The 27318-nt window shown below is 44.3% G+C and overlaps 1 protein-coding gene across 3 annotated transcripts in view; it reads right to left on the bottom strand.

Moving 5' to 3' along the window:
• Positions 1 to 27318, bottom strand: part of LOC137372175 (SPATS2-like protein) — a 210019-nt gene that overhangs the window by 15377 nt on the left and 167324 nt on the right. For all 3 annotated transcript variants that reach the window (XM_068035723.1, XM_068035724.1, XM_068035722.1), the window contains exon 9: positions 21945 to 22054. In XM_068035723.1, the coding sequence (XP_067891824.1) occupies positions 21945 to 22054 (110 nt within the window). The remainder of the gene's footprint in view (positions 1 to 21944; positions 22055 to 27318) is intronic.

The raw sequence follows: 27318 nt of genomic DNA, 5'->3' as shown, positions 1-27318 counted from the left end.
CGACTCCAGTTCCAAATCAATGTGGTTATCTCTAAACAGCACTCAGAAGTTGTCTTGCGAGTTATTCAGTTTTAGGAAACTCAGGGCAATTAGGGATGGGCAATAAATTCTGGCTTGCCAACAATGCTCCCATCCCAAGACTTTAATGCAAGGAGCCGTATATTACAGAGCTGTATCATAGCCAGGTGCATTACAGTGCTGTATGTTAATTGTGTAGCAATTGTATTTAATTACATGCAGGTGCAGGGTGTTAAAAGGGTCTTACTTGAGCACATATAAGGAGGTACTTACTGAAACTGTGGCCTGGTTTTATGTGGCCCCCTGAGCCAGGGTTGGAGGCAGGGGGGCATGGATTATCGCAATGGGTGGCTGAGGACCAACTGCTACCCCATCACCAAGCAACCTTCCCGGGATGACAGCCTTCCTGCCCAGAAGCCAATTGAGGCCCTTACATGGCCTATTAATGGCCAATTATGGTCCTCTTCCCACTACCGCTGGGATCTTACCAGTGTTACCAGTTGTAACACAAGGCGCACTCCCTGCTGGCTTGGGTGGGCGGGGGGTCCCTCCTTCCTGAGCAATCTGTGGCCCACGGAGGAACACTGAGGGGAACCATTTTACCCTTCGGGGCCTCCCTCCCCCTGGGCATAATGCCTACCACCCCACTCTCACTGGAGCCTTCCAGACTGGCTCTGGCGACCCCCCGCCCACCCTCTCCTGACTTACCTGAGGTCCAGAATTCCAGCGCTGGGCCTAGGTTCAAGTTCTCTGAATTAACAGCAGTGGCCGCTGCTCCTGGTGGCGCTGCTGATACTGCTTATACAGCCAATCAGAGGGCAGGCAGCTCTAGGAAGTGGGATCGCCATCTTTAAAGGGATGGGGTTCCCAGCCCGTGAAACTTGGATGTAAAAAGACTGGAGGATCGCTCTGTGGGGGCACAAAAAGGCTGAGGCGGGGCTTCCCCCGTCTTTTCGACCTGGCACCGGGAACCCCACCTCCTTCATAAAATCCAGTTCTATCTGAGTGTTGAGTTAGGAGGTATACTGTTTATAATGTTTCACTCTGTAAATAAGTGAAGATTGGCTCCAGTATAATCCTTCCCTGGTGGGCTCTTTGGAGATTAACATGGCAGCAGAGAAAGGTAGCCTAAAAGTGAAGGTTGGAAACTAAAAAAAAGTGCAGACAGAAGACTACAATCCTAGTAGCTATGGGGAGAAATGGCAGAAAGTAAAGGTAAGTTGTTGAGGTCTGGTTACCCTCTGATGTTCTCAGAGTCTGAACCATATGACCAGTGGAAGATTGAAGTAGATATGTGGACTCAGGTTATGTCGCCTCCAAACAGGAAACAAGGTTTGGCCTTGGCATTGTCATTTCCTACCAAAAGAAAAATCAGAAATAAAGGCCAGAATTTTAAGTGGCAGTGCTGCCCCACCCACTGGCTGAAATGTTGTGTGTGAGCCTTGCTCTGCCGGGCCTGGAAGCCACACAGTAATTTTACATGGCTAGGCCTTTAATTGACCTTGGTTGGGACTTCTGTACTTTTGAGGCAGTAAGTCCTGCCTCCAAGAGCTGCCAGCCAATCAGAGAAGCAGTGGCCGCTGCTGGGACTGCACCCAGCGAGAGTAGCAACATGGACGTCGCCCTTGGAACAGGTGAGTGGGGTTTGGCCCTTGTTGGGGACCATCGGCTGGGCCCCAGTGGGGCCAGTGCAGGGGGGTCAATCAAGAGGGCGGGGGCACATGGTGCCAGAGCAGCAGGGCCTCCCTCAAGCCCACAAGGAGGCCACCATGTATGACTGGGCGGCCTCCTCAACTGGCGAAATGCCTGTCTTCCGCTGGTAACATACCCGTGGTGATGGGAGGAGGCCTTAAGTGGAAATTAATTGGCCACATTATGGCCTCAATTGGCCTGGGGCAGGCGGGCCATTTGCCACATCCCCACCACTGGGAAAATGGCAGTGGGGGCAGGAAGACAATGGAAATGGCCCACAATGCCTCCCACTTGATTATATGCACCTCCCACCTCCAGCCCAGTCCCGGGATTGGGTGGCGAGGAGGTGGGTGCATAAAATTCTACTCAAAGTATTTTGTGAGCTGGATGCCCATCAGTTGGATAGTGAAGAAGGTTTGGATGAGATTTTCTTGAATGAGATTTACAAGAAAGATAATCTATTAAATGCCTTTGAGGCATGGTCAGACTTTGATAGATTTCAGATGACTGATAGCTCTTCAATGAAGTAATATATTATGGACTTTAACAGACTGTATAAAAGATTGAGGAAATTCAATTTAGAGATCCCTGGTTCAGCGCTAGCATTTAAATTGATGGATTGTGATAAGGTGTTGCAAATGGACAGGCTCTTGGATCTAACTGGGGTTTAGTTCTCAGAAAGGGGCTTCCTGTTGGATTAGATGTCTGCTACCTTGTAAAATTCCTGGGGAATTTCCTGCAGCCTTGGTGGAACAAATGGGACATTTTGCGATGACACAAAGAATAGAGGACTCCATGATTGCCAGATTATGAAATGGTCCAGATTTTGGATGCAGGCTTCCGTAGAGTTACAGACAGGCAGAATGAGGATGAAAGCATTTTTAGCAGCTCTGGCTATTACAGCAGAAGACAGAATTGGAACAGAATAATAGGCAAATGAATCCCAGGAATGCCCAAGGAACAGTTAATAGGTGCTTCAGATGTGGCTCCAAGTATCATTATGCAATGAACTGCCCAAAGCAGAGAGGCAACATCCTCGAAATGACACATGACGTAGAGAATTCTGAGGCAGAAGGTGAAAATAATGATGAATCTGAAAGAACTGTACCAGTCACTAGGAGTTTTAGTCATAGAGAGAAACAGCACTGAAACAGGCCCTTCGGCCTACCGAGTCCATGCCAACCATCAACCACCCATTTATACTAATCTTACATTAGTCCCATTTTCCCTCTCACATCCCCACCTTCCCTCAATTCTGCTACCACCTACCTACACCAGGAGCAATTTTTTTATTTTTGCAATGGCCAATTTATCTATCAACCCACAAGTCTTTGGCATGTGGGAGGAAACTGGAGCACCTGGATGAAACCCACACGGTCACAGGAAGAACTTGCAAACTCCAAACAGCTGTGAGGCTGCAGTGCTCACCACTGCGTCACTGTGCCGCCCTTCCTGTGATGAATGTGTTAGTCGCAGACTCATTTAACTGTGCCGTGTTAGATAATGCTTTCCCTTCAACGGTATGTGGAACAGATTGATAAAATGTTATCTAGATTCTGTCAGTAGTGAGGATTGATGCAAGGTTAAAGAGTATTAATGTACTACTTGCTTTAGGATTGGTGATGACAACACATTGAGGTTACTAAAGAGAGTTGTAATTCTACGTAAAATAGCTAGAGTAAGCCACTTTATCAGTACTGATATAGTTTCCAGTGAGATACCTTTGCTGTTGAATAAACCTTCTATGAAAAAGGCCCAAATGAAACTTGACATGGAGCATGATAAGGCAATTGTTTTTGTACAGTCAGTGGATCTGCAGTTTACCCAATCAGGACATTATTGTATCCCTTCAACAAAACCTGATGTTTCTCATCTGAGTGTTAGAGAAGTATTAATGGCATCAGGTGATAAAAATCAGACAGAAACAAAGCAAATTGTCTTAAAGTTATGCAGACAATTTGCTCATCCTTCTTGTCAAAGAGTATACAAAGATAATAGGAGAGATTAGTGAGAAGTGTGAAACCTGTAAAAGGTATTGGAGGGCGTTGCCACATCCTATTGTCAGCCTTCCATTGGCACGTGACTTTAACAAGGTAGTTGCTATGGATCTGAAGGTATGGGACAAGACAGAAATATTTTCATTCTACATTTTATAGATCTGGCAACCAGATTTAGTCTTTCTCAAATAATACATAGTAAGGTGATTAGAGATAAAGTCATGGAGAAATGGAGGCACCAAGTTCTTGACTGATAATGGAGAGGAATTTGCCAATGATGAATTTCGAGACATGTGAAAACATGAACGTTATGGTCATGAATACCGCAGCTGAAAGTCCTTACAGCAATGGACTGTGTGAAGGGAATCACGCGGTGATCAATGAAATGCTGCATAAAATCTTAGCTGATCAACCAGACTGCAAGTTGACAACTGCCCTGGCACGGGGGTGGGTTGGGAGTATGCAAAGAATTGGAGAAATCCCAAATTGCCTTCTGTGTTGTATGATAGTGTTCCTGCTTTAGAAGGTACTACAATTAATTGGTCAATTGAACTAGTTGTGCACTAAGACTAGACCAGATGATTGTTTTGATATGTTGGTGTTTAATACTGCGATGAAACACCTGAAAGTCAAGAATGTTTTAATGGCAAATAAAACATTAAAAAAATTATACCTGGAGAAATGCGTACTTAAGTTCCCATACTTAGGTGACCTGTAGGATCGGAATCCCCTCCAACTGGGAATAAAATTCAGACACACAGACATGCTTTGACCCCATGTTTGGATTGCATTACAAAAAGCCAAGCTGCAGCCAGCAGCACAGGCTGGGCAGAAAATGGTTAATTTGGACATTTAGAAAAGACAGAGGCTCAATGGAACTATGGTACCAAAGGAATAGCCATCACCTACCATCGGCTAATACAATTAAGAGATTGATTACCTTGCACAATGGGACGTGCAATCAAGGGACATGCCATCAATATGATAATTAAGGCATCATAGACAATGGTATTGGAGTCTGGCCATTGTAACTGTGATTGATCCTTGTTGAGGAGAGAGACGATACGTTCACACCTTCGAGCAACTGCAGAGCCAGGTGTTATAGAGTCATAGAGAGATACGGCACTGAAACAGGCCCTTCAGCCCGCCGAGTCTGTGCCGACCAACAAGCACCCAGGTGGTTACGGTATTGCCTTAAACAGCAGGAGGTTTTGTTTTAAATAACATGAGTATTTGAAGATTTTGTCTGGATTATCTCTGCCATGGAAGGACTGTATTATTGCACTGATCAGATTGGTCTGAAGATTTGATTGAGTTATTTCTTCCATGTTATTTCTCCCAGTATGAGCTGATCAAATTTGTCTGGGCTAGGTGTGAAATTAAGGATGTTTACCTGCTGCACACAGCATAGCATGAATTATAGAACATGTCTTAGAAGTCCTGAGTCAGTTTATTATAAAAAATCAGCCACATCAGGGTGAAGGGGCTGCAATTATGTGAAGAATGACAGAGACTGATCATCTTTGGTCCAGGCCGACAATCAACATTGATAATGACCAGCCGTGTGGGTGATTGTAAATTTTTCAGTCAAATCTTGAAGGGGTTTGCACTGTGGGGGCTGCAGTCAGAAGAAAGGTCAAAGTTGGTCACCTTGACTCAGGCCCTACAATCAACACCAGGACTGACCGGCCGTGTGGGTGATTGTAAGTGTTTTCAACCAAATCGTAGTGATCTTGGTCTGAGAGATTGTGACAAAAGCGTAGTGTTTTTGCCCGTATTTGTGATCAGCCAATTCGTAGTGATATTGGTCTGAGGGTTTGGGACAAAGAGTAGTGTTTTGCCCGTATTTGTGGTTCAACCAAATCATAGTGATCTTGGTCTGAGAGTTTTGGGACAAAAGCGTAGTGTTTTTGCCTGAAACTTGTAAGTTTGAGCCAAGCCATAGTGACTCCGTTTTGTGGTCAAATCACTGAAGGGTTCAGCTTGGAATTGGGGTGTCAATTTTAAGTTACTGCAGGAGGCTTTGTACTGAGGACAGTTTTGTTTTATTTCTGTTTCAACTAACCATAGAGGTCTCTGTATTAGGAATATTATTGGATTCAATAAAGCAACAATTCATGGTTAAGCCAAACCCTGTATCATGTGCAATTTTGTTCTTGTAATTCCAAAAGTCCAAGAACTGTAGTAAGGGGGTACAGGAACGGAACTCCTTGCAGACCCAAAGAAGATGAAGCTGGTCATGTTTAGTGGTGCTTCACATGCTAACCTTCCTGGTTTCATAATATTTCTGATGGGTGAAAATGGCGAATGCTGTCCTTTAGCTTGGGAAGCTAAGAAAATAAAAGCTGCTGAAACATGGCTCTTGTGGAGGCAGTGTATGTAGAATTCTATTTGTCAAATATTTTAGGTGAGATCCTGTACAAGGGGCGTACTGAAGATAATATACCCATTAAATGTTATGTAGATAATCATTCCTTGTGGGATAATGTACACTCGACAAAATGTGTGAATGGGAAAAGGTTACGGATTGACCTTGCTGGCTTGAAACAAATGCTGGAGAAAAAGGAAATCTTCAAAATTAAATGGGTAGATGCAAGTCATCAACTATCTGATTGCTTTATACAAAGCAATGCTTGTGCAAAGACATTGTTAGGGGTCCTAGAGAAGAGGCGTCTCGCAATGTAATGCTTTGTACAGAATATGAAATTTATTTTGATCTGTTATTTGTGCATGTTAAACTCTAAGTTTTCTTTAAAGAGAAAGAGGGAATCTGTTAATTGTATATCAATTGTGTTTACTTATATGCAGGTGGAGGGTGTTAATTACAGTCTTGACCGCATATAAGGTGGATTTGTGCCCACAGCGGGACTCCCGGCACCGGGCCGAAATGGTGGGGGAAATCCAGCCTCGGCCAACTGGAGCACCCGTTGAGCATTTCTATGGTGCTGGGCCAATTAACAATTAGCCATTACTCAACTAGACCACAAAGAGACAGCGCGGGAGCTCTCGAAAGCATGGGAAACCCCCAGAAAGAACATGAACACCTCCATTAAAGTCTAAGCAATTAAAAAGAAAGGGGAATACCCTAAAAAGCTGAGGAAAACAAAATGGATTCGAAACTTAGAATGCCTGCAAGCTTCCATGATCAGGAAGGACCCAGTCAGGTACAAAATTGGTCCTTATGGAGAAAAAGATTCCTATGATTTAGGAGAGCTTCCCAGCTGCATATTAAATCAAAAGCAGAACAAGTAAATATCCTTTTATACTCTATGGGTGCAATTGTAGATGACATGACTCTGAGGCAAGGAATAAACAAGACTTCTGAAAATGTTGAGGATGTGCTACAAGTCTTCGACAAATATTTCGATTTAAGGAGTAACAAAATTCTGGAAAGAGAAAAATTTAACAAGTGAGTCCAGAAAATAGGCAAATCTATAGACTCTTTTCGAAATGATCTGTACAGATTGGCTGAGCGATGAGACGATGGAGAATTGAAGGTGGAACTGATAAGAGACTGAATAGTTGTGGGAATAGCTGATGAGTCTTTACCAGATCTTTTACAGTTGAAAGGTGACCTCGAGAAGGCAATTCAGATCATGTGACAGGCAGAAGTCTGAAGACAAAACAGAGCCATTCTGCGGGTTGAAGAGAAGCCTTGGATTAGAAGAAATCCAATGACTGTGCAGTTCTTGAAGCCAAAGATGGAGAGGCAATCTATAGAGAAGACACACAGGTGAGAAGGTGCATGACACTGGGAAACTGTGCCAGCGCTGTGGAGTCAGGAAGACCCACAGACAGGAACAGTGTCCTGCTAGTAAAGCGGAATGTTCCAACTGTAAAAAGACATGCCATTATGGAAACATGTGCCAGAGCAAGACCTCTTCGTTCAAAATCGCGAAGCAAAAGACCTTCACATAGAGAGCGGTAAATGAAATGCATCAACTTCTAGCAGAAAAGGAACCAGGAGATTTCCTGGGAGAAATTAATGACCCAAATCAAGGATTTTGGACAATGAATATTTATGTAAATGAACATCTAACTAATTTCAAATTGGATACAGGTGCTGGGGTATCACAGTTCTGTCAGACCAAGAGCCATGGTTAATGACAAATTGCCTATAACCAGCGGACACACAATTGCATGGTCCAGGCGGGACCCAACTAAAAGTGAAGGGTAAGCTTCAAGCAACTCTCCAATATTGAGGGAGACAAATTATGGAAACCCTATACATCTTGCAAAACCAAGATTTTTCCCTCCTGAGCAGAAGAGTGTGCTTAGACCTACATCCGATCAAGAAGATTGATGAAATCAAACAGCCACAGGTAAACAATCACTTTCATGCAGAGAATCCAGAACTTTTCTCAGCTCTTGGAAGACTGAAGACAGAGTATAGAATCACACTTAAAGAAGATGCCAGAACAGTGTGTATCTTTACATCCAAAAAGATACCACAACCATTGATGAACCGAGTTCAAGATCAGCTGGAAGAGATGACCAGGATGAGAGTCATTTCTCCTGTTACGAAACCAATGGAGTGGTGTTCGGCTATGGTTCCATTCTCAAAACAAAATGGTACTCTTCATATCTGTATGGATTTAATGCAGCTTAACAAAGCAATGATGAGGGAAATTCATCCAATGTCCACAGTGGATGGCAGCTTGGTGAAATTGTCTCAGAGCTTCATGTTCAGCAAACTCAACGCCAATAGTGGTTTTTGGCAGGTTCCCTTAGATGAAACCTCAAGATTATTTACCACATTTATAACCTCATTCAGGAGGTTTTGTTTCAATCAGTTACCGTTTAAGATAACTTCCACATCAGATATCTTCCAAAGGTCTATGTCTAACATCATGGAACGGCTCAAATGAGTTATTTATCACATGGATGACATCCTGATACATTGGCAGTCAGTAGAGGAACATGACCAAAGAGTTTGAGCAGTTTTACAACGACTTCAAGAAGCAGGTCTAACACTGAATGAGAAGTGCGAATTCTCAAAGACATCAATTCGTTTCTTGGGATATAATTTCTTGGGTATAATGACAGACCCACAGAAAACATGAGCCCATACAGAATTCCCTACTCCTATTTCTGTTCAACAGTTCCAAAGATTCCTTGAAATGGTGAATCCATCAGCCAAATTTCTATGTCATTTAGCGCAGATAACAGAACCGCTAAGACAACTTCTCAAAATGATCAAGCATGGTGTTGGAGTTCACATCAAGAACAAGCATTCCAGAGGATTAAAGAAATGCTCATATCACTGGACATCTTAGCACATTATAACCCTACACTACCAACAACAATAGCTGCTGTCACCTCCTCCACAGAGTTAGGGGCAGTCCTTTTCCAGGAGCAACGTGATGGTTCTCACAGACCAGTATACTACGCATCAAGAGCTTAGCCTGAGACAGAGACAAGGTGTGCGGTAACTGAAAAAGAAGCACTTGCCGTCACATGGGCGTGTGAGAAGTTTTCTGATTACATTGTTGCATTGACAGTCATCATTGAGACAGACCATAAACCTTTGGTATCTTTATTGGATGAGAAAGAGATCGCAAAAATGCATCCAAGAATCCAAAGATTTTGTTTAAGATTAATGAGATATACGTACGAGACAGTACATGTCCAGGGAAAGATGCAAACATCCGCTAATGCGCTATTAAAAGCAATGGTAGACAATCTGATACAAGATGTGAATTTTGTGGATAAGGCAGAGTCATATTCATAATATACTGTGTGACAATGGCCTGCAAGCATACAGAAACTGCAAGAAATTCATCATGGCCAAAAAGGCGATGAAGAATGTATTTGTATTAGACAGCATTGCACACAAGGGTGGCCACAAGAATGTCCTAGTGGGAAGACAATGAAAACTTTCTATGAATATAGAATACAATTCACAATCATTGACGATTTGCGAGTTTATAATGACAGACTAGTCATTCCCAGTTCACTTAGATCAGATATCTTGGAACGTCTGCATCATAGTCACATGGGAACAACGAATTGCAGAGCAAGGGCACAATCATCAGTGTGGTGGCCAGGAATGTCAAAAGACATTGAAAATGTGATCCAGAGCTGCCAGATCTGTGCAATACAAATACCAGAACAGCATGAACCTCTGATAACTACTCAATTTCTGCCCAGTCCATGGGAAAGTCTACATATGGATTTATTCATGTTCAACAGAAAGTCCTATATAATCATCACTGATTATTTTTCAAGATGGATAGAAGTGCGAAAGTTGTATTCAACAACAGAAGCAGTTATAAGAGTTTTTGTTTTTATTTGTCTGGGGGATGTGGTTGTTGTTGGCTAGGCCAGCATTTATTGCCCATCCCTAATTGCCCTTGAGAAGGTGGTGGTGAGATGCCTTTTTGAACCTCTGCAGTACTTGGAGTATCGGTACACCCTCAGTGCTGTTAGGAAGGGAGTTCCAGGATTTTAACCCAACGACAGTGAAGGAATGGCGATATAGTTCCAAGTCAGGATGGTGTGTGGCTTGGAAGGGAACTTGCAGATGGTGGTGTTCCCATGCACTTGCTGCCCTTGTCCTTCTAGGTGGTAGAGGTTGCGGGTTTGGAAGGTGCTGTCGAAGGAGCCTTGGTGAGTTGCTGCAGTGCATCTTGTACATGGTACACACTTCTGCCACTGTACATCGGTGGTGGAGGGATTGAATGTTGAAGTTGGTGGATGGGGTGCCAATCAAGCTGGCTGCCGAGCTTCTTGAGTGTTGTTGGAGCTGCACTCAGCCAGGCAAGTGGAGAGTATTCCATCACACTCCTGACTTGTGCCTTGTAGATGGTGGACAGGCAATGGGGAGAGAGCAGGTGAGTTACTCACCACAGAATTCCCAGTCTCTGACCTGCTCTTGTAGCCATAGCGTTTATGTGGCTGGTCCATTTCAGTTTCTGGTCAATGGTGACCCACAGGATGTTGATAGTGGAGGATTCAGCGATGGTAATGCCATTGAATGTCAAGGGGAGATGGTTATATTCTCTCTTGACTGAGATGGTCATTGCCTGGCACTTGTGTGGCGTGAATGTTACTTGCTACTTATCAGCACAAGACTGGATGTTGTCGAGGTCTTGCTGTGTATGGACATGGGCTGTTTCCGTATCTGAGGAGTTGTGAATGGTGCTGAACATTTGTGCAATCATCAGCGAACATCCCCACTTCTGACCTATGATGGAGGGATGATCAGTCATGAAGCAGCTAAAGATGGTTGGGCCTAGGCACTTCTGCAGTGATGTCTTGGGACTGAGATGATAGACCTAGAACAACCACAACCATCTTCCTTTGTGCTCGGTATGACTCCAACCAGTGGAGAGTATTCCACCTGATTCCCATTGACTCCAGTTTTGCTCGGCTCCTTGATGCCATACTTGTTCAAATGCTGCCTTGATGTCAAGGGCAGTCACTCCCATCTCACCTCTGGAGTTCAGCTCTTTTGTCCATGTTTGAACCAACGTTGCAATGAGGTCAGGAGCTCAGTTGCCCTGGCGTAAACCAAACTGAGTGTCACTGAGCAAGTGCCGCTTGATAACACTGTTAACAACCCCTTCCATCATTTTGCTGATTTTCAGGAGTAGACTGATAGGGCGGTAATTGGTCGGGCTGGATTTGTCCTGCTTTTTGTGCACAAGACATACTTGGGCAATTTTCCATATTGTGGGGTAGTTGCCAGTATTGTAGCTGAACTGGAACAGCTTGGCTAGGGGTGCGGTTAGTTCTGGAGCACAAGTCTTCAGTACTTATTGCTGGAATGTTGTCAGGGCCCATACCCTTTGCAGCATCCAGTGCCTTCAGTCATTTCTTGACATCATGTGGAGTGAATTGGATTGGCTGAATACTGGCATCTGTGATGCTTAGGACCTCAGGATGAGGCCGAGATGGATCATTCGCTCGGTACCTCTGGCTGAAGATGGATGCAAATGCTTCAGCCTTGTCTTTTGCACTGATGTGCCGGGCTCCCCCATCATTGAGGATGGAGATATTTGTGGAGCCTCCTTCTACTGTCAGTTGTTTAATTGTCCACCATCATTCATGACTGAATGTGGCAGGTTATGGGATCGCTTAGCCCTGTCTATTGCATGCAGCTTCCACTGTTTGGCATGCAAGTAGTCCTGTGTTACAGCTTCACCAGGTTGACACCTCATTTTTAGTTATGCCTGGTGCTGCTCCTGGCATACCTTCCTGCACTCTTCATTGAACCAGGGTTGATCCCCGGCTTGATGGTAATGGTAGAGTGGGGGATATGCCGGACCATGAGGTTACAGATTGTGGTTGAATACAATTCTGCTGCTGCTGATGGCCCACAGCACCTCATGGATGTCCAGTTTTGCATTGCTAGATCTGTTTGAAATCTTTCCCATTTAGCACGGTGCTAGTGCCTGACAACATGATGGTGGGCACCCTCAGTGTGAAGACTGGACTTCATCTCCACAAGGACTGTGTGGTGGTCACTCAGACCCATACTGTCATGGACAGATGCATCTGCGACAGGTAGACTGGTGAGGACGAGGTCAAATAGGTTTTTCCTTCTTGTTGGTTTCCTCGCTACCTACCACAGACCCAGTCTACCTTTAGGACTCAGCCAGCTCGATGCTACCGAGCCACTCTTGGTGATGGTCATTGAAGTTCCACACCCAGAGTACATTTTGTGCCCTTGCTACCCTCAGTGGTGTTCAATTGGTGTTCAATATGGAGAAGCACTGATTTATTAGCCATGGGGTGGGGGAAGGGTGTGGGCAGTTGATGGTAATCAGCAAAAGGTTTCCTTGTCCATGTTTGACCTGATGCCATGAGACTTGAGGCGGCACAGTGGCGCAGTGGTTAGCACCGCAGCCTCACTGCTCCAGCAACCCAGGTTCAGTTCTGGGTACTGTCTGTGCGGCGTTTGTAAGTTCTCCCTGTGGCCGCGTGGGTTTCCGCTGGGTGCTCCGGTTTCCTCCCACAGCCAAAGACTTGCAGGTTGATAGGTAAATTGGCCTTTGTAAATTACCCCTAGTGTAGGTAGGTGGTCGGAGAATTGTGGGGATGTGGTATGGAGTATGGGATTAAAGTAGGATTAGTATAAATGGGTGGTTGATGGTCGGCTCAGACTCGGTGGGCCGAAGGGCCTGTTTCAGTGCTGTATGACTCTATATGACTTCATGGGGTCAAGAGTCAACGTTGAGGACTCCCAGGGCCACTTACTCCTGCCTGTATACCACTGTGCCACCACCTTTGGTGAGTCTGCTCTGCCGGTGGGCCAGGACATACCCAGGGATGGTAATGGTGGTTTCTGGGACATTGATGACAAGGTATGATTCCATGAGTATGATTATGTCAGGCTGTTGCTTGACTAGTCTGTGGGACAGCTCTCCCAATTTTGGCACAAGCCCCCAGATGTTAGTAAGGAGGACTTTGCAGGGTTGGTCGTTGTTGTTTCCAGTGCCTAGGTAGATGTTGGGTGGTCTGTCTGGTTTCATTCCTCTTCTTAGGGTTTGATACAACTGAGTGGCTTGCTCGACCATTTCAGAGGGCAGTTTAGAGTCAAGCACATTGTTGTGGGTCTGGAGTCACATGTAGGCCAGACCAGGTAAGGATGGCAGATTTCCTTCCCGAAAGGGCATTCATGAACCAAATGGGGTTTTACAACAATCAACAATGGTTTCATGGTCACCACTGGACTAATCTTTATAATTCCCAATTTCTTAATTGAATTCAAATTCCACCATCTGCCGTGGTGGGATTCGAACCCATGTCCCCAGAGCATTAGCCTGGGGCTCTGGGTTCCTAGTCTAGTGACACTATCACTACACCACCCGCCTCCCCATACTATAAGACATCTTTGTGACACATGGTATCCCTGACGAAGTAGTGTCAGACAATGGACCACAGTTTGCGAATGAATATTTCACATAATTTGCAACAAGAATGGGATTTAAATATCTCACAAGTTCACCACGTTATCCACAGTTGAATGTTGAAGAGGAAAGAGGTGTAAAAACCATAAATTCCTTTTTGAAGAAGAATGAAGACCTTCCAATCTCACTTCTAATTTATCGATCTACACCATTGATGTGTAGACTATCACCAGCAGAGTTACTGATGGGCAGGAAGATAAGAATGCAACTTCCTATAGAGCCTAAAAATTGCTTCCAGCATTGGATGTCAGGACTAGGAGAGAGTAAGAGAACATGAAAATTTAGAGAAGGTAAGAAACTCAAAGATTTCATGCTCGAGACTTACCGAAACTGAATGAAGGCCAAAGAGCATGGATACGAGACCTGGAAAGGGAAGGTTTCACGGAGGTGAAAACTACCAAAGGTCGTATGTAGTATACACAACAGAAGGGAACATATGTAGAAATAGGAGAAACATTATCCCTATTTCCCAGAAGCAACAGTCAATGATTTATTTGGAAGAACCAGATGATGATGCAGAAACCCAGAGCAAACAGGATACTACAATGCTTAGTAAGAATCAACCAAGTTAGCGATCAAGACTTACAAAAAAAGACTGGTCATCCCAGTCAGACTAGAAGAAGAATATCAGACAAAATCTGTGAAGTCAGAGACATGGGGGAGAAAGGGTAGTAGGTAAAGCCAAGAGTGTATATATGTCAAAGAAAATGTATGAATAAAGACTTGGGGGGAGATGTAGTGTAAGGACCTGAAAGGGTTAATGTTGGAGACAATGAGAGCAACCCCTCCCACTGTAGTGATGATGGTGTAACAGTCACATTGTAATGGGTTTTGGAAGAAGAGAGTAGCAGCACGAAGGATGCTACTAGAGAGGCTTGTAGAGAGTGTAAATAGAGATGTGCAAACAATAAAAAAAAGAGTTGCTTTAATTGACCTTATCCAGACTCCAAGACTTTGCCAACAACGCCCTAGCTATGCTACGACTACAACAACAATGCACAACAGATGGGAATGTTTATAGAGTCTCTTCCTCCCATTAGTTGTTTAATTGTCCAATTGGATATGGCAGCACTGCAGAGCTTTGTTCTGATCTGTTGGTTGTGGAATTGCTCAGTTCTGTCTACAGCATGTTGTTTCCACTGTTTTTCTTGCATATAGTCCTGTCTTCACTAGGTTATATAGAATCATTGAAAATTTATGACACAAAGGAGGGCATCGTGTCCATGCTGGTCAACAAAGAGCTAACCAGCCTAATCCCACCGTCCTGCATGAGGTCAGTAGCCCTTCAGGTCATGGCTCTTCAAGTAGACATCCAAGTACATTTTAAATGTGAGATACTCTGCCTCTACCACCCTTTCAGGCAGGGAGTTCCAGGTCCCTACCACCGTCTGGGTGAAACAAAATGTTTCCTACACAGGATATTGTGAGCCTAGTCAAAAAGAAAAAGGAAGCATTTGTAAGGGCTGGAAGGCTAGGAACAGATGAAGCACTTGAGGAATATAAAGACAGTAGGAAGGAACTTAAGCAAGGAGTTAGGAGGGCTAAAAGGGGTCATGAAAAGTCATTGGCAAACAGGATTAAGGACAATCCCAAGGCTTTTTATACATATATAAAGAGCAAGAGGGTAACCAGGGAAAGGGTTGGCCCACTCAAGGACAGAGATGGGAATCTATGCGTGGAGCCAGAGGAAATGGGTGAGGTGCTAAATGAGTACTTTGCATCCGTATTCACCAAGGAGAAGGACTTGGTGGATGATGAGCCTAGGGAAGGGAGTGCAGATAGTCTCAGTCATCTCATTATCAAAAAGGAGGAGGTGTTGGGTGTCTTGCAAAGCATTAAGGTAGATAAGTCCCCAGGGCCTGATGGGATCTACCCTAGAATACTGAGGAAGGCAAGGGAAGAAATTGCTGGGGCCTTGACAGAAATCTTTGCATCCTCATTGGCTACAGGTGAGGTCCCAGAGGACTGGAGAATAGCCAATGATGTTCCTTTGTTTAAGAAGGGTGGTAAGGATAATCCAGGAAATTATAGGACGGTGAGCCTTACATCAGTGGTAGGGAAACTATTAGAGAGGATTCTTCGGGACAGGATTTACTCCCATTTGGAAACAAACAAACTTATTAGCGAGAGACAGCATGGTTTTGTGAAGAGGAGGTCGTGTCTTACTAATTTGATTGAGTTTTTTGAGGAAGTGATGAAGATGATTGATGTGGGAAGGGTGGTGGATGTTGTCTATATAGACTTTAGTAAAGCCTTTGACAAGGTCCCGCATGGCAGACTGGTGCAAAAGGTGAAGTCACAGGGGATCAGAGGTGAGCTGGCAAGATGGATATAGAACTGGCTCAGTCACAGAAGACAGAGGGTAACAGTGGATGGGTGTTTTTCTGAATGGAGGGATGTGATTAGTGGTGTTCCGCAGGGATCAGTGCTGGGACCTTTGCTGTTTGTAGTATATATAAATGATTTGGAGGAAAATGTAGCTGGTCTGATTAGTAAGTTTGCGGACGACACAAAGGTTGGTGGAGTTGTGGATAATGATGAGGATTGTCAGAGGATACAGCAGGATATAGATCTGTTGGAGACTTGGGCGGAGAAATGGCAGATGGAGTTTAATCCGGACAAATGTGAGATAATGCATTTTGGAAGGTCTAATGCAGGTGGGAAGTATACAGTAAATGGCAGAACCCTTAGGAGTATTGACAGGCAGAGAGATCTGGGCATACAGGTCCACAGGTCACTGAAAGTGGCAACGCAGGTGGATAAGGTAGTCAAGAAGGCATACGGCATGCTTGCCTTCATCGGTCAGGGCATAGAGTATAAAAATTGGCAAGTCATGTTGCAGCTGTACAGAACCTTAGTTAGGCCACACTTAGAATATTGCGTGCAATTCTGGTCGCCTCACTACCAGAAGGATGTGGAGGCTTTGGAGAGGGTACAGAGGAGGTTTACCAGGATGTTGCCTGGTCTGGAGGGCATTAGCTATGAGGAGAGGTTGGAAAAACTCGGATTGTTTTCACTGGAACGACGGAGGTGGAGGGGCGACATGATAGAGGTTTACAAAGTTATGAGCGGCATGGACAGAATGGATAGTCAGAAGCTTTTTCCCAGGGTGGAAGAGTCAGTTACTAGGGGACATAGGTTTAAGGTGCGAGGGGCAAAGTTTAGAGGGGATGTGCGAGGCAAGTTTTTTACACAGAGGATGGTGAGTGCCTGGAACTTGCTGCCAGGGGAGGTGGTGGAAGCAGATACGATAGCGACGTTTAAGAGACATCTTGACAAATATATGAATAGGAAGGGAATCGAGGGATATGGGCCCCGAAAGTGCAGAAGGTGTTAGTTTAGGCAGGCATCAAGATTGGCGCAGGCTTGGAGGGCCGAATGGCCTGCTCCTGTGCTGTACTGTTCTTTGTTCCTCATCTCCCCTCTAATCCTTCTACCAATTACTTTAAATCTGTGCCTCCTGGTATTTGACTCCTCTACTAAAGTAAATAGGTTATGCCTATTTACTCTATCTAGGCCTCTCATAATTTTATACACTTCAGTTCAGTCACCTGTCAGCCTCCTCTGCTCTAAGGAAAACAACCCCAGCCTATCCAATCTTTCCTCGTAGCTAAAAGTTTCCATTCCTGGTAAAATCCTCGTAAATCTCCTCTGCACCCTCTCCAGTGCAATCACATCTTTCCTGTAATGTGGTGCACAGAACTGCAGGCAGTACTCAAACTGTTGTCTAACTAGTGTTGTATACAGTTCCAGAATAATCTCCCTGCTCTTCTATTCTATGCCTCAGCTAATCAAGGAAAGCCTTCTTAATCACCTTGTCGATCTGTCCTGCTCCCTTTAAGGATCTGTGGACATACATTCCATGGTCCCTCTATTCTGCCACGCTACTCAGTATGGTCCCATTTATTGTGTATTCCCTTGCCTTGTTGCACCTCTCAAAATGCATTGCCTCACAGTTGTCTGGATTGAATTCCATTTCCTACTTTTTTGCCCAACTGACCAGACCATCCAAATCTTCCTGCAGTGTAAAGCTTTCCTCCTCACTGCCAACCCCATGGCATTTTTTTGTGTCATCTGCAAACTTCTTTATCATGCCCCCTACATTTGAGTCTAAATCATTAATATAAACTACAAAAAGCAAGGGACCGAATACTGAGCTTTGCGGAACCCCACTGGCGACAGCCTTCTAGTCGCAAAAACATCCGTCAACCATTATTCTTTGCTTCCTGCACTAAGCCAACTTTGGATCCAATTTTCCCCTCTCCCTTGGATCTCAAAGGCTTTTACTTTTTTGACTAGCCTGCCATATGGGACCTTGTCATAAGCCTTGCTAAAATCCATGTAGACCACATCCACTGCATTGCCCTCATCAACCCTATTTGTCACCACCTCAAAAAATTCAATCAAGTTATTCAGACATGATGTTCCCTTAACAAGTCCATGCTGATTTTCCTTGATTAATCTATGCCTTTCTAAATAAAAGTTTATACTGTCCCTCAGAATTGATTCCAATAATTTTCCCACAATGGAAAGTAAGCTAACTGGCCTATAATTACTCAGATTATCCCTTCCTTTTGAAACAATAGTACAACGTTGGCAGTCTTCCAATCCTCTGGCACCACTCCTGTAGCCAGGGAGGATTGAAATAAGATGGTCAGAGCCTCCACAATCTCCTTCCTTGCTTCTTTTCATGAGATTGCACCTTATTTTAGGGTACACCTGACGCTGCTCCTGGCATGCTCTCCTGCACTCCTCATTGAACCAGGGTTGATCACCTGGATTGATGGTAATTGTAGAGTAAGGGATATTCCAGTCCATGAAGTTGCAGATTGTGCTGGAAAGAATTCTGCTGCTGGTGCTGGCACACAATGTCTCATCTATGCCCAGATTGAGTTGCTAGATCTGTTCTGAATCTATCTCATTTAGCACGGTGGAAGTGCCACACAATTTGATGGAGGGTGTCCTTAGCGTGAAGGCGAAGCTTCATCTCCACTAGGACCATGGAATTGACCCCTTACCAATATTGTCATGTATAGATGCATCTGCAACAGGTAGATTGGTGAGGACGAGGTCAAACAGGTTTTTCCCTCATGTTGGTTCTCTCACCATTTCCCTCAGGAGGCAGCCAGTTCAGTCAGTAGTGGTGCTATCGAGCCACTCTTAGTAATGGACATTGAAGACCCCACCCAAAGTACATTCTGTGCCCTCGCTACTCTCTGTGCTTCTTCCAAGTGATGTTCAAGATGGAGGAGTGCTGTTTCATCAGTTGAGAGAGGGCAGTAGTTGGTAATCAGCAGGAGGCTTCCGCGCCCATGTTTGACTTGATGTCATGAAACTTCGTGTGTTTCAGAGTCAATGCTGAGAACTCCCAGGGCCACTCCCTCCTGACTGTATATACCACTGTGCCACCACCTCTGGTGGGTCTGTCCTCTTTGTGGGACAGAACATACCCAGGAATGGTGACAGAGGAGTCTGAGATGTTGGCTGAAAGTATCATTCTGTGAGTATGAGACAGACCAAGAGTAATTTAAATTGGGGAATGGCCAATTTTATTAAGAGGCTGAGGGGAGATTTAATTGAGGTGTATAAAATCATGAGAGGCCTAGATAGAGTGGATAGGAAGGATCTATTTCTGTTAGTAGAGTGTTCAATAACTAGGGGGCATAGATTTCAAGTAATTGATAGAAAAATTAGAGAGGAGTTGAGAAGAATTTTTTTCACCCATAAGGTGGTAGGGTCTGGACCTCACTGCTTGAAAGAGCGTAGAAGCAGAAACCCTCATCATATTTAAAAAGCACTTGGATATGTATTTGAGGTTCTGTAACCTACAGGGTTATGGACCAAGAGCTGGAAGGTGGGATTAGGCTGGATAATTCTTTTTTGGCCGTATGGACACAATGGGCCGAATGACCTCCTTCTGTGCTGTAAATCTTTCCACGTCAGCCTGTTGTTTGACTATTCTGGACAACAGCTCTCTCAATTTTGGCACAAATCCACAGATATTAATGAGGAGGACTTTGCAGGATCAATTGGGCTAAGTGTGCCTTTGTTTTGTCTGGTGCCTGGGCCAATGCTGGGTGGTCCTTCCAGTTTTATTCTTCTTAGACTTTTTTTGTAGCAGTTTGATACAAATGAGTGACTTGCTAGGGCTTTTCAGAGTGCGGTAAAGAGTCAATCACATTGTTGTAAGCCTGGAGTCATCTGTAGGCCAGACTGGGTCTAGATGGCAGATTTCCTTTCCTAACGGACATCAGTGAATCAGATGGGTTTTTATGACAATCCAGTAGTTTTATGGTCAGCATTACTGATAGTAGCGTTTTATGCTCGATTTATTTAGTTAATTGAAATTAAATTCCCCAGCTGTCATAGTGGGATTTGTACTCATATCTCCGGATTATTAGTCCAGGCCTCTAGATTATAAATCCAGTAACATTATCAATATGCTACCATATACCAGCATCATGCATACCATACATCTTCATATATCTCCTTGTTATAATACAGCATTATACTTCCCCTTACTATTATATTGCACTCTTCTGTTATTGCACTTGTTATTGTTTGAAGTTCCTGTAGTAAACCAGTTGTGATTTATGCCTCAGTAAATCACCCAAATCTCGTGGTGATAGTTTTCTAATATTGTCTTACAGTATCATTACTAAAATTATACATAAAACCACCTTCTGTAGAAGATGAGGGACAGAGAAAAAGTTTGGAAATCTGCCAATACTCCGAGGCCAGTGCTACCATTTATTTATCTTATAGCCTTGGCACAAAAGCTCATTGGCAGGAAATAAGTTTGCTCAAACAAACTTTAATGGTTATGACCGTGCACCAGCAAAAACATTTTCAAATAATGTCATGGGGATTGAGCTTTCAACATCCATGAAATAGCTCGTGCAGGAATGCTAAAGAGAAACACAGCACGATCTACAGGGAACCAGGGTGTAAAACAAGTATAAAACTCCTACTGAAACACCAGGAGAGATTTTTCAACCTTCTTTCAGAATGGGTGCAAAGTGGGTGAGGGTCTAAGGTGCCAGTTTTTAGCTTTGGGCCTTATTTGAATTCAGTTGGTCAAACTGCAGGTGTGAAAAGGGTGCTCTGCTTCATTTTGGCAACTGAAAATTGGCTTATTTTTCACAAAGTGGGCTGGCAGATTGGGCCTTTTGAGGTGTAGGAGGGGCTGCTAATTTGCAGGAGTGTGAGGGGGCGGGGCACGGATCAGGAGAAGGGGTGTGAACAGTCCCAGAAAAATCTTTTTAAAAACTGCTCTTTCCCAACCAGCCTGCAGTGGTCCCTTTAAGTTCCACTGGTCAGGCTGCTCAGTGCCTGGTACAACTGAGCTGATTGTGCACAGTGCATGCTCCGCCTGTGTGTACATGAAGATTGCAGCCAGAGTCCTATAACTAGCAGAGGTTCCAGATTTTCATATTTCAACAGCCTCATACTTGTTTGTGTAGGAGTGCTGGGCACCTATTTGAAAGCCTAGCCTTGAATGTCAAGGGAGTCTCCGAGGTGCCCACCTAATTTTCATCTATCGGTCACCCATTTTCAAGTGAGAAACAGGCAGTTGAAAACAGCCCCCCACCATTTTCTTTTACCTTTATCGGTACAAGCAATGTGGTTCAAATGGGTCAAGTTCCTGCATTCATTGTATTCTGCTGTACAATCTGCACCCTAGATCTTAAATTCATTGGGCTAAGTGCTGATTTCAGAATTGTGTTCTTCAATGTTTAAGACAGTTTTTAAAGAAACCAAACTTATGTAATATGAAAAAATTCATTAGTTTTTCCATGCTTAGCCAATCAGCTTTATCACAACCTGTTATGTCTATTCATCATGCTTCCCAAATGGAACAGTTATTATCCTGTACAGAGTTTCTCCAAATGTTACCTTTCTAGTTCACACCCCTGACCCCAACGACACCACATCTTGACCTGTTTATCTTACACCCCACCTCCCTCACTGCTCCAAAATTTGGGTCAGCAATGTTGACAAGTATAGACATACACCACATAGCAGCTTGTTCTAACATGTAAAAGCAGGATCATGCCACTAACAAATGTGCAGAATTTTAGATAATTTTTGTGAGTGAGCCGTATCCTGCGATGTTAACAGCAGTTACTTGACCAGGAATTACACAGACAGATGTATAAGATAGCAGTGACACCAAAGCATTCAGCAAGGGTGGTGTGGGAGTGGGAAGAGAAATTCATTCAGCAGAATAAAGTTCTGCCTCATCAGAATGATGTATTCAACTGCACTTCAGCAAGGCATGTGTTTGTTGCCCATCTCTGTGGAGCTCCTTTCTGTCACTGACCTTAATCTCTGCTCTTAGTTCAGCAAGTTGGGATTCTGACATCTGGATGGCCATATCTGTCAATCTCTTCAGTTGCTCAGCTCTCCTCTGTCTTGCATCCAGGATCTCCACTGAGAAACGTAACAGCAAAGTAACATGAATTAACAAAAGCCTTTGAATTTTGAACAGTACATAGCCTGTTAGACATACTTCACATTGTGTCTCTCAAACAACCAAACAGAAATTCACTCTACTCCTGTTACAATGTTCCTATGACCCTAATCTGTCATCCAGCAAAATCATGTGAATAGCATGGAATCTAAAATCCATTTGTCAACAGTAGACACATTCTTTCAACGGTATAGAACTTCTTCAATAAGCACTTGGTAAAACACTGAGAAGGTGATTTTCACAGAAGACTGAAGGGGCGAAAGAGCCTTAGTCTTGGCCAAAATGGAGCTGCAACCTTGGTTTAACCCAGAATTAGTGCAAGATGCCATCTTGGTAAAGGAGTTGAAGTGCCCGTGAGGAACAGCTGCATGGAGGATCATTATGGTACTGAACGACAAATAGCCTGCTGGCACTCTTTAAAGAGGCTGCACATCATTTTGCTGGGTTTGCTTCACTTAACTCACTCTCCTAATAGCGACCAGCTGAAAAGGACTAAAGAAGTCATGCTGAGGATTTCCAATGCTACTTAAAAGCTATGCTCAGCTATCACTGTTTGCTTACTCTTGCAGATAGACTGCGTTTGAAGAGAACTTTTAAGAAACAGCGGGAGGCTTTTAGGGTCACTTTGTCAAAACTTCACCAACACTCTATCAATATTGCTCCTGGAAATTGTCAACTAAAGAGAGTGAGTGCCATGCTATATTAACTTATTGGATGTCTTATAAGGAGTCACCAGAAAGGGAGTACTTGGTCATGGGCATCTTACTAAGGGTTCCCCTTGGTCTGGAGGTGAATGTGAGGAGGACATGAGGCTAGCAGTACCAGCTGCTGCACAAGTGAGAGACAAGAGAGGGAAATGGGCAAGGCTGGTGTTCTTTTCCCACCACAGTACAGGATGTCCTTCCCTCCTCCTTTGGATCTCCTCCACCAAGACTTCCAGTGGCATGTCTGAAAACCTGTGCGTCCTCTCCCTCAGTCACTGAGCCATCCTGCAATGTGCCACTGTGAGCCAGCCAGAATACTCCACGCTTCCAGTTGAAGTGGGTGCAAGGAACCCATATATTCTGTTACACAGAATATGTGTCTAATCAACACATTCAGTGCTAAACCTGTAGATGTCTGATTTTTAAAAATTTGTTCATGGGATGTGGGCATCACTGGCTATGCCAGCATTTATTGCCCATCCCTAATTCCCATTGCGAAGGTGGTGGTGAGCTGCCTTCTTGAACCGCTGCAGTCCATGTGGTGTAGGTACACCCACAATGCTGTTAGAAAAGGAGTTCCAGGATTTTGACCAAGCAACAGTGAAGGAACAGCGATGTACTCCACGTCAGGATGGTGTGTGACTTGGAGTTAGTGGTGTTCTCATGCACCAGCTGCCCTTGTTCTTCTAAGTGGTCGAGGTCATAGGTTTGGAAGGTGCTGTCGAAGAAGCCTTGGAGAGTTGATGCCGTGCATCTTGTAGATGGTTAGCACTGCAGCCATTGTGTGTCATTGATGGAGGGAGCGAATGTTGAAGGTAGTGGATGAGGTGCTGATCAAGCAGGCTGCTTTACCTTGGATGGTGTTGAGCTTCTTGAGTGTTGTTGGAGCTGCACTCATGCAGGCAAGTGGAGAGTATTCCATCACACTCCTGACTTGTGCCTTGTAGATGGTGGACAGGCTTTGGGGAGTCAGGAGGTGAGTTACTTGCCTCAGGATTCCTAGCCTCTGACCTGCTCTTGTAGCCACAGTACTTATGTGGCTGGTCCAGTTCAGTTTCTGGTCATTGGTATACCTCAGGATGTTGATGGTGGGAGATTCAGTGATGGCAATCCGGTTGAATGCCAAGGGGAGATGGCTACTCTCTTGTTGGAGGTGGTTAATACCTGGTAATTGTGTGGCATAAATGTTACCAGGTCTTGCTGCATGCAGGCACAGACTGCTTCAGTATCTGAGAAGTTGCAAATGGAACTGAGCATTGCACAATCATTAAGTGAACAGCAACCCCACATCTGACCTTATGATGGAGGGAAGGTCATTGATGAGGCAGCTGCAGATGGTTGGGCTTAGGCCAGTGCCCTGAGGAACTCTTGCTGTCATGTCCTGGGCCAGCATCAACAACCATCTTCCTTTGTGTTAGGTATGAGTCCAGACAGAGGAGCATTTTCCTCCCAATTCCTAATTGACTTCAATTTTACTGGGGTTCCTTGATGCCACACTCAGTCAAATGCTGCCATAATGTCAAGGGCAATCACTCTCACCTCACCTCTGGAATGAAGCTCTTGTCTCTCTCACCACCTGCCACGTGCCCACTCTAGCAGATATGTCCGTTAGGACTTGGCCAACTCAGTCAGCAGTCACGCTATTGAGTCAGTCTTGGTGATGGAGATTGAAGTCCCCCCACCCAGAGTACATTTTGTGCCCTTGCTACCCTCAGTGCTTCTTCCAAGTAGTGTTCACCATGAGGAGCACTGATTTATCAGCTGAGGGAGGGCGGTAGTTGATAATCAGCAGGAGGTTTCCTTGCCCATGTTTGACCTGATGCCATGAGACTTCATAGGGTCCAAAGTCAATGTTGAGGACTCCCAGGGTCACTCCCTCCTGACTGTATAGCACTGTCACCACCTCTGATAGGATAGGACATACCCAGGGATGGCAATGGAGGAATCTGAATGATCAGAGTTGAAAGGTATCATTCTGTGAATATGACTGTCTTTGGGACAGCTCTTCCAATTTTGGCACATCCCCAGATGTTCGTGAGAAGGATTTTGCATGGTCGACTGGGCTGAGTATGTCTTTGTCATATCTGGTGCCTAGGTTGATTCCAGGTGGCTCAGTCAGTTTTATTCTTGTTCAACATTTTTGTAGTGGTTTGGTACAACTGAGGGGCTTGCTAATTAAGAGTCAACCACATTGCAGTGGATTGGGAGTCACATGTAAGCCAGATTGGATAAGAAGGGCAGAATTCCTTCCCCATAGTGCAGATCGGACCAGATGTTTTTTTTTTAATGAGAATCTGGTAGTTTCACGCTCACCATTACTGGCACCAATTTTTTAACTCCTGATTAATTTAATTAATTGGATTTAAACTCCTTACCTGTTGTGATAGGATTTGAACCCACATCTCTGCAGCATTAGGCCAGGCCTCTGGTTGACTAAGCCCTGCAATATAACCACTATACTACTGTTCCCATAGCACCTCCAAGCTAGTTCAAATTATTGTAATCATCAGTTAGGACCAAAATAACCCCTGAATTCTATCTGCTTGGGCAATATATTCTGTTATTTGACTTCATGCTGGAATTTTACGCCCCCCCCAAAGAGCGGGATGGTGGTGGGGGGGCATAAAATGGAGTGGGAGGCTTGGGGGGCCCTTCCCAACCCGCTCCCACCACCGCCGCCATTTTATGCGGGGCGGTGGTGGCTCGAAACGGCCCACCCGCCCCAGGCCAATCATGTTCCTTAAGTGGCCAGTTAACAGCCACATAAGGGCCTCCGCCCGGCACCACGGGGATTTTAACCTTGGCTGGTGGGCGTCCCAGGCCCGCGAAAAGCTGCCTATTAAAAGTAGCCGGCTTTCTGATGACCTGGGGGTGGCCCTCCTGATCAGGCACACTGTGCCCGATGGAGGGTGGGGGGCCACCCCCGATGCCCCAACCACCCCTAAAAATTTATCTTTCCCGGGTTCGTCCTTCCTCTTCTTCTCGAAGCTGGGTTGCAGTTCCAGCAGTGTCCACTGCCCCTGGTGGCGCAGCTGGGACCAAGAGCTGCCAGTCTGCTGATTGGCCGGCAGCTCCATTCGGTGGGACTTCCTGCCTCAATGAGGTGGAAATCCCACCTCAGACCAATTAAGGGCCTGGGGACTGTAAAATGCAGTCTGGATCCCCAGGCCAGGCAGAGGCGGGATTGCCACCAACTTTTCAGTTGTGTGGAATGGCTCCCATCCGACGAGGTTAAAATTCCAGCCAATACTTAGAACAATAAATTTTATCTACCAAATTAAATTTTAAGAACTACATGTAATTTGTTTGTCCAACAAAACATTTGGAATTTCTTCAATTTTTCCATAAAAATATCAATCTCAAAAATCCATTGGCTGTTTTAAAATTATTGATCAACAGGGAAAGGAAGAGGCAAATAATTCTGTTAAAGCATTAAACAAATGTAACAGCATCTGCTTGCATATTCATAAGAGCACGAAAAAATGAACTTTGTTCCTCAGACAGCTTTAGGTTTACAAGTCATAGAATCACAGAATCATTACAGTGCAGAAGGGAGCCATTCGGCCCATCGTGCCATTTTAGGTATGACTCCCATTTGACACCTTTTAATAAGATGCACCCTTTGTGATGTGCTTAAACCTGTGGCAGAAATGTGTGTATTATTGTGGAAAGAGTTCAATTGTTTATGGGGACCAGATGTGAATTAGTACTCAAACTACGACAGCCAGGACACATTTGCAAATGCATTCACAAATCATCCAAATCAGGGTTGCCGAGTTAGTATGAGAATGTATGAAAAGCCAAAAGTTGAGATGAAGACAATTTGAAGATCACCACTTCCCCCACCCCCCAGTTCTTAACTCTTCGTCATGACACCAATTTTATTCTTAATTACTTAATGTTTTGCCTTTATTAGCTTGCTTGTTGGACTATTGAAAACATCTATTACTTTGAGTAAGGAATGTTTTCCTGCTATCTGTTCGTAATGTACATTTCACTAATTTCCATTTATGTCTTCTGGCCATACTTTTCTGGCGCACTTTGAAGTTGAATTAATTTAGTAGAGCAGAGTGTAATGTTACTTCGTTATCTGCCAACATATGTCTGTGCAGTAAATCATATATTTTCCTGACTGAAGGGAAATCCCAGTAGAAGATTATGAGACTGTAGTATGTTCCCAACAATCTGTAAAACAGTGTAGTACTGAGAGGAAAATGAAAAATTTTTTAATAAGTTCAACAATAATTATCCAAAACTTCCACTACATAGTCCTAAGATCATCACAATTGCCAAATCTCTACCACATTTTTAAAAAATACAAGAATTGCGGCCAAGTGGCAAATGCAGTTCCACCTCATTATTACACACACATGGCAATGGCAAAGTGGTCTTTCTCACCCTTAACTGATTATAAAACAGCCTCTTTTATGACCAGGGCAATTCTTTATTACAACGTGATTATAGCAGATGTCAGGGCCATTCTGATATGTCCTTGGTGTTCATTTAACCCTCTCTTTCGC

Source organism: Heterodontus francisci, chromosome 7 (genome assembly GCF_036365525.1).
Source record: "Heterodontus francisci isolate sHetFra1 chromosome 7, sHetFra1.hap1, whole genome shotgun sequence".
Classification (NCBI taxonomy): domain Eukaryota; kingdom Metazoa; phylum Chordata; class Chondrichthyes; order Heterodontiformes; family Heterodontidae; genus Heterodontus; species Heterodontus francisci.
This window is presented reverse-complemented; position numbering and strand designations above follow the sequence as displayed.